The 16505-nt window shown below is 37.1% G+C and overlaps 2 protein-coding genes across 5 annotated transcripts in view; both read right to left on the minus strand.

Annotated features, from left to right (window-relative positions):
- LOC134527844 (uncharacterized) overlaps positions 1-16505 on the minus strand; it is a 286375-nt gene that overhangs the window by 232754 nt on the left and 37116 nt on the right. For all 4 annotated transcript variants that reach the window (XM_063360800.1, XM_063360797.1, XM_063360799.1 and 1 more), the window contains exon 9: positions 10263-10546. In XM_063360800.1, coding sequence (XP_063216870.1) covers positions 10263-10546 — 284 coding nt within the window. The remainder of the gene's footprint in view (positions 1-10262; positions 10547-16505) is intronic.
- LOC134527847 (cation channel sperm-associated protein 2-like) overlaps positions 1-16505 on the minus strand; it is a 254149-nt gene that overhangs the window by 219572 nt on the left and 18072 nt on the right. The gene's annotated exons all lie outside the window — the stretch shown is intronic.

A 16505-nucleotide genomic window follows, 5' to 3' on the forward strand; every position in this document is an offset into this window, starting at 1 on the left:
TGGGTACAATTGTAATGTTGCAGAACCCTGCCCTCCTAATTAAATAATTTTTCTTTTCAACTATTTTCATGAATGTAAATATTTCTTAAAAAGTCTTTCTAATGATATTTTACCATTTGTTATATATTTTAGGGTTGATAATTTTCACTTGCTATGTTTTTAAGAAGGTATTTTGTGTTTTAAGAGACATTTTCTATCATTAGTATTTTTTATGTAATTATTCACAAGGAAGTCGCTGTTCTAGATTTTTACGTGGTTAGGCCTATGTATTCAGGTTTTTCTCAATAAGTTTAATTTTGTAAAGTAATTCGTATTATAATTATTGTTCTTAAATTTTATTAACGTGTTGTAATATAATTATAAATCACGGGACTGTGTCTGGGCTTGTGTGATGGTTAGAAAGAGAGGCATGAGAGGCCTGTAAGTGGGAGTGAGAAAGGAACAGTGCTTCCCCGCCAACCGAGATAAAGACGGTAATTTCCCCCCTGTATGGGAACTGAGTGATAACTGCTCTCTCACGGTGTGGGAGAGAGAACGAGAATGGGAGTCCCCGATTTCGAGGTGAAATTGAAAAGAGACTGATCAGGGGAAGCCCAGAGTTCTGTGTGTAAAAGATTTTTTCATGTGTTGTAACTTGTTCTGTGATTGGCTGATATCTGTAAGAGTGAATGAAGCGTGCGTGTGATTGGTCGGTGAGGTCATGTGACGTCTACTCCCTGCGTGGAGGAGACGAGTTCATGAGATCACCAGTCGTCTGTCGAACGCTGGACGAGTAGGTCGCGTTCGATGGCTTCTCGCTAAATTATCATGTAATTTACGAAGAGATCATTTCACGTTGTGGTCGGAGCCAGGCCTATATTTAAATCAACCTAATTTTCTTTTTTTTTCGTTTTGGATATAATTTAATTAGAAATTGCGGCCACCTTCGTAGGCATGTTGGCTCGGGGCGGAATTCGTTTTCGCTGGGTGCGGTCCTCTTCGAGGTCGTCCCATTTTCTTGTACTTGCAGTAAAAGATTACTGAAGGACTCAATCTACGCGATTATTTTCCGGTAATTTCTCGTCATGCGAGCTACCAGCAGTTTTTCGACAGGCAGATATATGTGTGGAACGAGTGAATGAACTATTTTAAGTGTTTGGATTCGTCGGGGCATTCTGTTTAGAAAAACAAAAATAATAAAAAACATCAAAATTTACAATCGGCGTTGAACTGTTTTATTTTGTATATAACGAACCGTTATATTTGGCGCCCGGCCGCGCGGCTTGAATTTGGACACGACCCTGAGAGCAAGACGGACATTTTCGGTGGTAAACAAAGATGATCTCCCAGAACTTTCGGCGCAGCTGAGTGGTGAATGCGGTTTTTGTCCGCGACGAGAGTCTACGAGCGGCTTCAGCGAGTGAAGTGTTCCGGAGAAACGACGAAAAACGGTACTTCGAGGGACAGAGCGACCCAAGGCACCGTGGGACTTCAGGCCTGTCGCATCGCGGGACTTCGAGATCGTCACTTCGCGGGACAACGTGGGATGAATCGCCGAAATAGCAAGTGGAAAATTTAAGAAAACTGTATTATTTGTATTGGTTTTGAAAATTTAACTTGTATTTGTGTAAAATTTGGTAATTTGTGTATGTCAACATGGATAACGCTAGTACCAACAGCAGCGAATCAGATTTCATGGGTTTTCAGGAAAATGGAGAAAATTCCGAACAGTCTAATCCAAATTTGGAAACAAGTCTAATTGAACAGGATTTTTCATGTCAACCGGAAAAACTGGTAAACATGGAACATCCTGCCGAACTAGGTCAGGACATGGAATCCCGCACAATTAGTAGCCCAGTTGAGGTTATGGGGGGGGTCAGATATGCTACAGAAATTAATGGAAATGATGCAAGGGATGACACAAAAAATTGAACAGGGTTTTACATGTCAACAGGAATTAAAACAGGATCTTACTAATAAAATTGAACTGGGACAACAGGAGCTTACTAATAAAATTGAACTGGGACAAAAGGATCTTACTCTAAAATTAGAACAGGGTCTAGCGCAAAACACGCAGGAAATAAGGCAGGAAATTTCACAGGTAAAATCCGAAATGATAAAACAAATGCAACAGGAACTGGTTAAAATGGAGGTTAAAATTGATCGCGTACAAACAGAAATGAAAGAACAATTGGGTACATGCGAACAAAGGGTTCAGAAATGTGAGTTGGTAATTGATAACCTACAGACTGGCCTGGAAAGCTGTAATGGGGAGGTGGGCAGTGTAAAGGAAAGTGTAGGAATAATCAAACAAAGTACAAGAGCATGTAGAAAAAATATCTGCATTACAGGAAAATTTCAGTCAAGTTCAAATTAGCATAGAAAGGGACCACAATGAACTCATTGAGGTGCATGGTAAAGCAAATGAGAATGCCAGAGGTATTTTGTTGAATGAGAGGGAAATTGAGGAAGTCAAAAGCAATTTTGAGGTTAATGTTGAAAAGGTTTTGATGGAAAATAGGAGAATTGGTAACCAATTTGAGAAGTTTCGAGATGAGGTTGGACAGGAGTGTTTGAAAAAAATAGAAGAAAAATTGGGAAAAATTAGGGGAGATTCTAATGGAGGGATTAGGAGTACAGTGCTTACTGTGGATGAAGTTAACATTTTTGAAAAAAGTGTACCAAAATTCTACGGAGATGACCGAGGGGCAACCCCAATACAATTCATCACAAAGTGTGAAAAAGTGTTTGGATATTTGAAAGGTTCAGAGGAACAGCAAGTAGAATTGTTTGTATCGAAATTGGATGGGGCAGCCTTGCAATGGGCAATGCATAAGGAGAGTGAGTGGAAAACTTTTGAGCAAGTTAAAACAGCCTTTTTAGACAAGTATTGGGGGATCTATGTCCAGGATGACTTCCTGCAATACTTGTTTACAGGGAAATATCGGCATAGGGATGGTCCCATGGCACCATATGTACGACAACTGTATTTACAATCAAAATTTTTGAACAACCCGATAACCGATGAACGTTTTATCTCCCATATTGTTCATCATTTTTTCCAGCAAGTACAGAACTGCATTCTAGGGGCCAGGGCAAAAACTGTGGACGAGGTCATCGATTTGCTGGAAACGTTGGACAGGAGAAATGAAAGGGAGGAAGGACTGAGGGGCAGAGATCCAGACAATCGGGACCAGCGAGGACCACCCAGAGATAGAGGTCACCATCCTGAGGGTCAACAGCAGGAGGTAAGACCACTGCGAGTACAGGAACGTCGGGGGGACCATCAGCTACCCAGGTGGAGACCGGAGCCCCGTCTGCAGGAGCAAAGGCAGGGTGAGGACAGGCAAGACAGACAGGGAAATGGACCGAGGAGGCAGGAAAACCGTAATTTAAACAGGTAAGCGGGAAGGATCGAGCCCCAAATCCCTCCCAGGAGTGTGACCTAGGGGTCAAATCAAAATGTCATACAATACAAACAAATGAGTCTGGAATAATCTCACACGAGCTGGAAGAGCTATTAAAAGAAGCAGAAGGGCCTACCAACATTGTTCAAGGTAAAATAGGTACATATATGCCCATACATTAAAGGTAAAATTGTCTGTGCCAGTAAGGAAGCAAATATGTTAGTTGATTCAGGTAGTGAGGTGACTGCCATGTCAGAAGAATTTTTTATGTCTTTAGGTAATGAAATTTCAAAATCCGCAGCAGTATTTCCAGTTTCAAATGTAACCATAATTGGAGCCACAGGGATTAGGAATAAAAATGTCAAAAAACAGGTACTACTAGAGATAAAATTTGGAGAGGTAACGATGTGGGTAGTGTTCCTAATTGTTAAAGGGCTCAGTATTGATATTGTTTTGGGAGCAGACTGGCTGCAGCGAAATAATGTGATAATAGACTATTCTATGCAGTGGATACATGTGGCAGGAACCCTCATTGATTTCGGAGCAGAAATAAAAGCAAAATCATTTAATTTAAGGATAATACGAGGAGAAAATTTTGAAGAAACAGAATTGAAGTGTAATTTGTTGGAAAAACAATACATTACAAAAAATGATGTAGATCAGATAACCTTTCATAGTGGTACTGTAGAACAACAGGAAAAATTAAGGGGAATTTTACATGTAGAAAACAAAGCTTTTGCAAACTTTCCAGGGTTAAATAATAAGTATGAATGTAAGTTAAATTTGAGAGAGCACCAACCGTTCGTTCAAAAACCATATCCAGTAGCTTATCAGTTGAGAACAGCTGTGGAGCAAGAAATTCAGAATATGATAGATACAGACATTATCGAGAGACGCAGTACTGAATATTTGAATCCTATGGTAGTGGTCAAAAAGAAAAATGGGGGGGTGAGATTGTGTTTGGATGCTAAGAAAGTCAATCAAATTATAATCCCAGACAGAGAAGCACCAGAACCAATGGACGAATTGTTACAAAAATTTGAGGGTTGTGCGTATTTTTCGAAAATCGATTTGGTTGCATCGTATTGGCAAATTCCTTTAGCACTTGAATCTAGGCTTTGTACTGCATTTCCATATCAAGGAAAAACATATTGTTTTAAAAGGCTACCTTTTGGACTAAATGTTTCGGTCAGTCATTTTATTCGGGGGCTCGAGGCAGTTTTAGGACCTGAAATTCTTAATATGGTAACGATTTATGTAGATGACATCATGATTGCCACTGCCACATTTGAAGAACACTGTGATATTATTGAAAGGGTTTTGAGAAAACTGCAAGAGGGGGGAATGACAGCAAATTTACAAAAATCTGAATTTCTGAAGGACGAGATAACGTTTCTCGGTAATGTAGTTAATGTAGAGGGCATCCATATTGACCCTGAGAAACTGAAAGCAGTAAGGGAATATCCGTCCCCTAAAAATCGTAAACAGTTAGAACGTTTCATTGGCTTTTTCAATTTTTTTAGGAAATATATACAAAATTTCAGTGGAATCTGTGGACCGTTGAGGAAGCTTATGCAGAAGGGGCAGAGTTGGGAGTGGGGACCTGAACAAGAGGAAGCAGTGGAGAGACTCAAACAGGAGTTAGAGAAGGAAGTGTTGTTGCACCATCCGAAGTTAGATGAGAAATTCTATATTGCTTGCGATGCATCAAATGAGGCTGTAGGGGCCATGTTGTTCCAAGTGAATGAGGAGGGGGAGCAGGTACCCATCAGTTTTGCAAGCAGGGCACTCAACACTGCAGAAATAAACTACACCACCACAGAAAAGGAATTACTCAGTATTGTGTTTTCATGTTCTAAATTTCGCACTTACTTTTATGGCAGGGAAACAGTAGTGTTAACAGATCACAAGGCTTTGTGCCACATAAATTCATGTAAATTGTTACACGGTAGAATTACCAGGTGGATTTTGGCATTACAGGAGTACTCTTTAGACATACAACATGTTCCAGGGAAAACGCAGGTAGTAGCTGATGCTCTTTCCAGGGGAATTGCAGACGTGGAGGCCACTCAGGCACAGGAGTTTCAGATTCGGAGAATTTGTAAACAAATGCAGGAAGTTAATGAAGGACTGAAGGAATTTTCTGGGCAACTTAAGGAGGAAATGAATGAAGATCCTCGATTACAAATTGTAATTAAAGAGTTGGAATCTACAAATTGTAGAGGTATTATCAAGGAAAAATTTGTGGTTAAGGAAGGCTACTTGTTTCAGAATGTAAACAATGAATTGTCACAATGGGTTTTATGTATACCAACTAATTTAAGTACTGAAATTTGTAAACTTATGCATGCAGAGTGTGGACATTTTGGTGTAAGAAAAACTGTACAGTATATAAAAGGATTTTGTATATTTAGAGACATGTACCGAACTGTGGCTAAGGTAGTCAGGCAGTGTTTACCATGTGCACAGACAAAAGTAATGAACAGTAAGTGCAAATGAGTCATGCAACATGTGTTGGCAACTAAGCCATTAGAGGTAGTATGTGTCGATTTGTTTGGTCCGCTACCACGGGGAAGGAGTGGAGTAAAGTACATTTTTGTTGTTCTTGATGTATTTACAAAGTATCTTAAATTGTACCCGATCAAACGAGCAACAGCTCAAGTGGTAAAAGAGAAAATTCTGGATGTGTATGTAAAGGAAATAGGTGTGCCACAAAAGATTATTTCAGATAATGGGCCTCAGTTTCGGGGAGAGGTATGGAAAACATTAACTGGTATTCTTGGTATTGAACTAGGCCATACAGCAGTGTACCATCCAGCTGCTAATCCAGTGGAAAGAGTGATGAGGGAACTAGGTAGATTATTTCGATTATATTGCAGTGAAAACCATAGTCAATGGGCTAATATTGTGAGTGAAGTGGAAGCTATTATAAACAATGTTTGGCATGAAAGCACAGGTTTTTCACCAGTAGAATTAATGCAACAAATGTTACCTACTTCAAAACTGCAAGAACTAATTGGTTATCCAGACAATGATACGTTGAGGGTAAAAGACAAATTGGAAAAGGCAGGGAAAAGACTGTTGTATAAGGCAGAGGAAAGGAAAAGTAGATTTGACAAAGGAGTTAAACCTTGTGTTTTTAAAGTAGGGGACGAAGTACTGATAGCGTCCCATAAATTGTCTTCACTGTATGAACAAAAAATTCATAAGTTTTTTCACTTGTACGATGGACCTTTTGCAATAGAATCTATTGTAGGCCATAATGTTTATAAGGTAAATGGTGTAAATTGGCATGTATCACTACTTAAACCTTGGAAAATCCAGTGAAATGGTAAGGACAGAATATGTAAATTAATATAGATAAGTGATAAGGTTAAACCATTACATGTTTTTTGATGTATAGTCTTACGCAGTGTGGAAATTCTTGTTGTAACAAGCTTAACAGATGTTTATGTTTTGTGTAATTTTTGGTATAACTTTGTGTATTTGTTATGTGTAATAGGTTAGCCGAGCTGACTAGCAGCTAAAAGGGTTTTAGTTGGGCGCCCCTTACCTTTCGGCTAGCTCAGGAGCTAGGAATGATGGAGAAGGAAGTTGGAGGAACTTTGTGTATTTTTATGTATTTTGTGTGTAATTTGGTAATAGGTTGGCCGAGCTGACTAGCAGCTAAAAGGGTTTTAGTTGGGCGCCCCTTACCTTTCGGCTAGCTCAGGAGTTAGGAAGCAATGATAGAGGAGTTTGGAAAAACTTTATGTAATTTGTGGGTATATATTTTTTTTTGTGTGTAATTTGTTAAAAGGTTAGCCGAGCTGACTAGCAGCTAAAAGGGTTGTAATTGAGCGCCCCTTACCTTTCGGCTAGCTCGGGAGCTAGGAAGAAAGATAGAGGAAGTTGGGGAAATTTGTGTATTTTTTGTGTAATTTGGTAATAGGTTAGCCGAGCTGACTAGCAGCTAAAAGGGTTGTAGTTGAGCGCCCCTTACCTTTCGGCTAGCTCAGGAGCTAGGAAAGATGGAGAAGGCAGTTGGAAGAGTTTGTGTAATTTTTATGTCTGATGATAACAATGTTTTTGTTTGTTTTTTATATTATAGTTAATGATACTAGGAAATGTAAGTGAATAATGTAAACAAAAGGAAATGCAGTGTTGATATAGAATTAAGTTTGTGTGTATTTTGGTGTAAATATTATGAGGGTGTGTAACTTTTTAATAAGAAATTTTGAATATGATAAGTGAAGAGGTAGTGTGTTGTAAAAAAGTTTTTGAAGTTTCAAATAACCAATTTAATGTTTTTTAGAGTTGTATTTGTTGTGGAAAGTTTACTATGTGAGTTTCTGTGTTAGGAAGTTGAGGCATTTACTAGAAGTTGTAGTTCATGGGTTATCAATGTTGAGCAGACTAGTTCTAATTTTGAAATAAGTGTTGTCCAGTGGTTGAAGTTATGATAGAGGTATTGTGAGGATACTTAAAATTTTAGAGGTTGTTTTTTGGATGGAATTTAGGAAAATTTTGTGTCAACAGTTTTGAAGCGATAGTGTTGTCAAAGTTTTGTTAGTGCAGATATGAAAAGTGGAGATATTGGTGGATTTGTGAGTTAAAGTGGTTGTTCCATGAGATTTGAGGAGTTTATCGGAAGCAGCAGAGAATCAGAGTAACAGCGTTTTTTAAGGGATTTTAAAGGAGATAATTTGTTTTGAGGTTATTTGTCGTCGTCATTGAGAAGTTTTTATCGTCGTTAAGGTGGTCATGGAGACGTAATTCCTGGAGTTGAAGATTTGTTGTCGTCGTCGAGGTTTCTGCCGAGTTGTAAGTTTTTGAAGATGTTGAAGTTTTTGTATTTGTCATCGTTGAGGTAGTTATGGGGGATATTACAGCTGGTGTTGAGGTTTCCACAGTTGTAAAAGTAAGTTGTTCAGAGTTTTTTGTTGTTATTGAGGATTCTTCGTTGACCAGGGGGTGTCTGCTTAAAGCTTATAGAGAGACCAGTTTCAAAGTTATTTGTATTTTGCACTGATGAGAGAGAGATAACCGTTGGTGAAGAGTTGTTGACACTTTGTAGTAAGAGGTATGTTTTCAAATTTTGGCTTTTTAACAAAGGAATTGAGGTTATGACAATATTTAAGTAACAGTTTTTTGGAATTTCTTTATAAACAAGGGTAGTAACAACTGGATACATTTATTTCTCAGGATGTTTTGTATTTATTTTGTACAGATAAGTTTTTCACTTTTGTAACTTTTCAATTAAATGTAGTGTTAATTTAATTGAAAAGTTGGGGGGGTAATGTAATGTTGCAGAACCCTGCCCTCCTAATTAAATAATTTTTCTTTTCAACTATTTTCATGAATGTAAATATTTCTTAAAAAGTCTTTCTAATGATATTTTACCATTTGTTATATATTTTAGGGTTGATAATTTTCACTTGCTATGTTTTTAAGAAGGTATTTTGTGTTTTAAGAGACATTTTCTATCATTAGTATTTTTTATGTAATTATTCACAAAGAAGTCGCTGTTCTAGATTTTTACGTGGTTAGGCCTATGTATTCAGGTTTTTCTCAATAAGTTTAATTTTGTAAAGTAATTCGTATTATAATTATTGTTCTTAAATTTTATTAACGTGTTGTAATATAATTATAAATCACGGGACTGTGTCTGGGCTTGTGTGATGGTTAGAAAGAGAGGCATGAGAGGCCTGTAAGTGGGAGTGAGAAAGGAACAGTGCTTCCCCGCCAACCGAGATAAAGACGGTAATTTCCCCCCTGTATGGGAACTGAGTGATAACTGCTCTCTCACGGTGTGGGAGAGAGAACGAGAATGGGAGTCCCCGATTTCGAGGTGAAATTGAAAAGAGACTGATCAGGGGAAGCCCAGAGTTCTGTGTGTAAAAGATTTTTTCATGTGTTGTAACTTGTTCTGTGATTGGCTGATATCTGTAAGAGTGAATGAAGCGTGCGTGTGATTGGTCGGTGAGGTCATGTGACGTCTACTCCCTGCGTGGAGGAGACGAGTTCATGAGATCACCAGTCGTCTGTCGAACGCTGGACGAGTAGGTCGCGTTCGATGGCTTCTCGCTAAATTATCATGTAATTTACGAAGAGATCATTTCACGTTGGTGGTCGGAGCCAGGCCTATATTTAAATCAACCTAATTTTCTTTTTTTTTCGTTTTGGATATAATTTAATTAGAAATTGCGGCCACCTTCGTAGGCATGTTGGCTCGGGGCGGAATTCGTTTTCGCTGGGTGCGGTCCTCTTCGAGGTCGTCCCATTTTCTTGTACTTGCAGTAAAAGATTACTGAAGGACTCAATCTACGCGATTATTTTCCGGTAATTTCTCGTCATGCGAGCTACCAGCAGTTTTTCGACGGGCAGATATATGTGTAGAACGAGTGAATGAACTATTTTAAGTGTTTGGATTCGTCGGGGCATTCTGTTTAGAAAAACAAAAATAATAAAAAACATCAAAATTTACAATCGGCGTTGAACTGTTTTATTTTGTATATAACGAACCGTTATACAATAAACTGCCTTTGACCGAAAAATGTATCTACGAATCATTTAGTGACTGGAACCTTGTGCATGCTCTCGTGGGGAACCCCTGCCACATTAAAATCCCTAGAAAAGACACAGTATCACCACCTGCAACTCAGCCACACTTCTCCTGACTTGGCTGTACCTCCTGCAAATATGCCACCTCGTGGCAAGGTGGCTATCGAGTCCTCGACAAGCATCTTGTCCCTTGTCGCCCCCTTCCCAGGGAAGAGGGGCCTGTGTCGGCGAAGGCAATACATCTCAAATGCCTCAGGACTGTGAAAACACTTTGTATTAAAAGGGTGTCAACAAGGTTTCAATGCACACTGAAAATCGCAGAGAGGACAGCACCTGAGAGCCAGCTGGTAGATGCCGGCGGTGGTGACCAGGACACACGAGTCCACTGGAGGACTCTCCACCACCGTATTCACTGTGTCCACCACGTCCCCGCTGGGCGGAGCAATGAACTGCAGGGAGGACCTCTTGTGCCCACGTGACCGGCCCTCAGCCCCTGGAGCCTCCCTCACAGCAGGGTTCTGTCGAGGCCGGGCCGCGCCGCCCTGCCGATACAGCGCCAGCACCCGCTCCCCGGTGCCCAGTTCGAACGTCCCCACCACTGAGTCCATGTTGTAGTCCTGCCAACACCACCACTCACCATCTAGCTCATGTACACAGCTGCTACACTTCTGTTTCCAGCATGAATCTTAACAGTTTCAGTTTGAAACTTATTTGTCTTATATTTGTGGTTGGTATCTTATTTATTTCAAATTGTGCAGACTAGCTAGTAATTTTTTTAATTTAGTTTATACATTTATTTTTCATTTAGATATTTGAATTTGTGACATGCCTATGAACAGCTTAAAGCCTCAAATACTAGGCTCCATACAAAAACACTAATACATAAAAGTAAATAAATGCAGAAATAGACACAGATAAATACAAAACAAGGACATGATTGCTAGATCATAATAGACAACATACAATAACTCAAAAGATTGCAAGTTTACAAGAACATTTGGTTATATTTAAATTAACTAAGGAATAATTGAAGTATTTTTACTAGGTCTATGCAAAAATTTTAATTTTTGGATACAAACACGAAAAGTTAATTATTTGTATTTGATTTGACTTAAAATATTAACACTTTGAAATAACGAATATTGGTTTGCTTATAAATATTTGATTTAGTATATCTCGTGAGTTTGTTAGGTTAAATTATTTGTGCACTATAAACCCCCATTTTACTCGTATAATAGGATTTAATAATCAAAAATATGAACAATAATCAAACTTTTCAACATGCAAACCATTGAAACTTTTTTCACTACTGTCTCAAACAGTAGTGGTAAAATCGCATAAATGATTCAAAATATGTCATATTGTAACACAACAAAATTCCTGCCCCCAGCTACTGTTAACAATTAAGTGAGGATATTTTATTTTGCTGTTGTTTTCTTATTCTTACATAATTAACTCATACTCACAGTTTCTTCTATTATACATAGTCATTCAAAGTATTTTAATTGTGCTTTAATTTTAATTATTAATTTTGGTTAGGATTCACATACAGCTGTATTAATTTTTATTACCTTTTCACCCTAATTTGTTTGGTAGATAAAATTAATATGTTTATCAATTACGTTATTACAATTATAAAGCAAACATTGGGCAGTAAGACTAACATTCTAGAAGGTTTAAAAAGAAAGGAAGATATAGGCGTGACACTGTTGCCAGCAAGTTATTTTTAATTCTTTAAGTTAGTGTGTTGTTGGAAAAACCCAGCAGGTAGGCACATGACAGCGCAGCAATGTACCATAACTTTTGGTGGGCGCTGCCTCGCCAGCCAATCACGGCGAGCCATGCCGTGGTGTGACGTGTATCTCCAGATTTTCAGAAAAATATTCTTGCAGTATAATATTCCATATATGGTCATTTATCTGAATCCTGTCCTGTGATTGGTCAGTTGGCACACAGGATTGCCTTCCCATTGTTTTCACCTTTGTAAGAGAAGAAAACTTTGTTGTTCAACTAGTTGTTGCTTGATTGTCACCACGTGCAGTTGTGCGACAGCAACTGACAACATCATGTTTTAAGTCGGTGAGACAGTATATTTCACGCCTGCTGGTCGGGACCCTTTTTCATATATCTAAATAACTTCTTGGACTCTTTTTTATAATTTAAAATTGGATCCCAGGCATTTGGTATTGGCCCAGGTTGACCATTGGTCAGCCCTCCAATGACAAGTTTCAAGAAATTTTGTACCTCTGGTTAACAGATTAATCAAAATACTTTATTTTTATGTAGGACTAAGTGATGTATGCTCTACATGTGAAGACCTTGGGGCCAAGTTGAAATCCACTTTTCTCAACGAGACAGCGAAAAGGGTGGCAGCGGCAGAGTTACTCATTCATAAGAGACGTGCATCAAAATTTTACAGAAAACTTCAAGATGTCACCAAGCTTTGTAAGGAAAGAGATGATGTAGTAGCCATTGTATTTGACTACATGCAGAACTTGCCTTTGCCATGTCTACCAGTTCAGGAGATGTTTTACTTGAGAAAACTGTGGCTCTATGTGTTCGGAATACATAACCTAAAGAACAATACAGCAACATTTTATTGTTAACATGGAGGGCAAGCAAAACATGGCCCAGACTAAGAGTGTACAATCCTGCTCGACTATTTAAATGACCTTCCACCAACAGTATATATAACATATAACATATATAACTCTGAAACACCTGGATATGTTACAACTTCTACGTTCATTGATGGGATTGTTTCAAATACTTTCAAGCTGTTGAAAGCTAACACAGAACCAAGGTGCCCCTCTCGAAAAGCTTACAATACACACATTTCATTGAATCGCTTAAGATACAAGATGTAAATAAAATCATTAAATATATTCCAGAAGAATATAAAGGTTTGATCAGGGCATTGTTGATTGGTCACCAGCAACAATGGTAGATTCAGAAGTCGAGAGTGAATAAGACATTGTGATGTGTGCGCTTGAGAAACATGTTCAATTAGATGTGATAAAATTCTTCTGTGTAGTGGTATGCAATTTTAAGTGTTTGCATAGTTATTACTAAATGTGTGTTGCATTATTGGGTTACAATGTCTAACATATATTTATCTATTTGTATTACATGTATATATGTATTTTTTAGATTTATTGGGAAAAGGAAAAATGTCTTTAATGCAAATATGTAACATGTAGTAATACAATGAGTAAAACATGGATTATTTTACTTTACTAGTATTAATTTTAAGTAGCACAAAAAATTTTCTATTCGGCAATGATATGAAAAATTGTTTGTTAAAAAGATATGAGGTTTTTCCTTGTTTTCTCAAAACAGTGTATTTGGACTTATTTCCTTTTTCCAATCACCGATTCAATTATTGTAGTTAGCTTAACCTAATCAACCTTCCAATTTATTATTATTTGTTTAATTTCCCAGAAGCCACTAAACTACACGTTTATTTATTTTTCCTTATGTAAATTTTTTTTAGTGGATTCTAATTTTTATTCTTCTATACAAATTCAATATTTATATTCAAGAATAATAAGGTACAGTAGACTCCCGATTATTCGGTGTAGTGACCGGCAAGGGGTCCATGGAAAACTGAAAATCACAGTTAAAGTAATGTCAAAAAAAAAGATTGAAAGATTTTTAATTCAGACTTTCAGACAAACACTGCAGCACCCGTCCATCAAAGTAACGCCCTAATTCATTCCAGTAAAACAGAGTACTAATTGAAACAGCGCTAGTCACATAAGTTTTTTTCTATAATATAATATATTAATCAAAATAATTAGCTTTCCAAATATGTAAGTGTGATAGTGCGATTGCTGAATTACCATTTTAATCAAGACACTACTCCTGTTAAAATGAATTTACAGTACTACTACATACATTTAAATAATTGTTGAATAACATTTAGAGATTAAACAACCTAAAATTTAATTTATTAATGTTAATACTGCATTGTTTACATAACAGGGATTGGTTTTTGGACATAACTTTTTTTCCCTATGTAGGCACTACCAACATTTCTGAGTTACAAAATAATAATGTTATTGATATACAATATATATTTCAGTTCTAATAAGAATTTGAAAAGCATAAACTTAACGTTTTCTATTATTAGAAAGAATATTTAATCTGTTAACATAATCCCTGACTTTGTTGTTTACTAAATGCATGTCTGCCATGATTTGCCACTAGCACAAGGTAAACTAGCCCTGAAAGCTTCTGGCTTTTCTCTCCAGAGCTGCTGTTGACATGAACAATGGCGGAATATAAACGTTGGTTGAACACTTGGGTATTATAGGAAATAATTATGCAATGAAGGAAGCGTATAGCTATTTAGGAATATCAAAATATTGTTTGTTGATTCGTCCCATTATTTATTTGTTGCATTACTAATTCATTGCACTGCATTTAATGCTACACAATTGCCATTGCCATTGTGCGCGCACAGAAATAAAAAGTCTAAAATTATTTTTGTTTTTATGGTTTATGAAAGTGAAATGTGGCACGGTTAATTCGCAAACCAGATAACCTGCACCCGGATAATCTCGAGTCTACTGTATTCATATTCAATTTGAACTAAAAAAAACTACGTATATTCGCACGGGCCTAATTTTTACACTTACGTTTTTATCTAGAATGTGTAATGATCTTTATAAAATATTGATTCCATTTAAAGTACACAGTAATGTTAATTGACAATGTGTATTGAAACATAGAACTTTAATGAATGTGTTTGCTGTTTACATTTTTTTCTTAAGTGGGTTATACTGTATTTAGTGTTGACACATTTTGTACTGTACAAAAATTACTCTAAAACTCAAAGAAGCCACCGTGTCTGTTGCAACCCTCACCCAACAAGGCAATCTGATTTATTTTTTCAGGTGGGTCGAACCCAGAATTTTTGCTAGTGAAAACATGGTGGACATTGCAGTGAGCCTATGAGTTTTCTCAAGGTACTCCTGTTTCCTGCCACCTGTTTATTTGTCAATGCTGCATTCTGATCTCACCACAACTCGTCTCTACGCCCCTCGATGTGCACATTCATTCAATCTTAACCCCAACTTCAATTACAATGCTGATATTTACAACAGCTTCACTGCACTTAGCATACAACTGAAATTTTTTTTTTTAAGGTTTAGTGCTTGATAGGGCTGTGTAAATATTCAAATTTTTGGATACAAATACGAATAATAAAGTATTCGTAATCAATTCAACTTCGAAAACTAACACTTTGAAATAACAAATATTCATTTGCTTATGAATATTTGGCATGGCATACCTCGTGAGTTTGTCATATGCCAACGTATACTGTTAAGTGTAAGTCATTTGTGCGATAGAATTATATTTTTTAATATGACTTCTCATAATTAAAAAAATTAACAATAAAGTTTTAAACATGCAAAAAGTAATAAAAGATTTTTTCCCCACTAATGTGTCATTAAAAAGTGGAAAAATCGCGTGAATCATTCAAATCATCGACATTTAAAATTTGAAAACAAAATATTGTTTGTAGTGGTGTGCGGGATCCCGAATTTCGGGAAAAGTTTCAGGAGGGCATTGTTTTTTTCCCTTTTGGGAGGGAATGATATTTTTCTCTGTATTTTCGGGAATAAAATTATGTTTGTGACAAAGGCCCGTTTGGCCTACAATAAAAGGAAAAATAAAAAGATTGCTTTACGGTTTAATAAAGATAATAAGTTTATTAATGAAATTATTTTTTTATGTCAACGTATATCCATGGGACAAAAAAATCCCGGAAAATGATATACATCACGATCTTCTAAACTTACATAACTTACTTAAATAAGCAGTCGGACTGAAACGCAACACTGAACGAGACATTACTTTAATAGTTTGCCGCATTATTGGCAAATCACGTGTATATTGCACATTTCATAATTTTATATTTGTATTAATGTTTCTGTTTACCGGAATGAACACGTATTACGTCTAAAATTGTTTCATCAAAAAATAAAGACAAAAAATAGTGACGTAATTATCAGGGACAGCTGCGATTGGCCAGTGCGTCACTTAGAGGCGGGGTTACACTACAGCCCACAGGAGATGTTTATTTGAGGTCCACAATATTAGGGGAATTTTACATGGGCACGTAGTAATACAAAATTATGGTAATATATTTTGTCATTTAGTTCACGTTACATGTTGGTTGTTTTGTTTAGTTGTTTAGTAAACATAGCTGAAGAAAAGACGCGTATTTGGAACTACTTTGCTAGAAGCAATGATAAACTTAGTGCTAAATGCAAGACATGCAATAAAACTCTGAAAACAAGCTACGGCAGCACATCGGGTCTCATAAGGCACTTGACTCAACATCCAACTGTAAAGTTGGAATATGAGACACGGCAAGAATTGTTAAGTTCACGGCTCGTTACGGCAAATTCTTCACAACCAGGTCCATCAAAACAACAACGGATTGAAGATACCTTCCAGTGGCCTTCTCATCATCCAAAAGCAAAAATCATTACAAAGAACATTGCTGAGTGGTTGGCCAATTCGATGCTGCCGTACAGTGTTGTAGAAAATAGACATTTCCAGAAA

This window comes from Bacillus rossius, chromosome 1 (assembly GCF_032445375.1).
Source record: "Bacillus rossius redtenbacheri isolate Brsri chromosome 1, Brsri_v3, whole genome shotgun sequence".
In the NCBI taxonomy this organism is placed as follows: Eukaryota; Metazoa; Arthropoda; class Insecta; order Phasmatodea; family Bacillidae; genus Bacillus; species Bacillus rossius.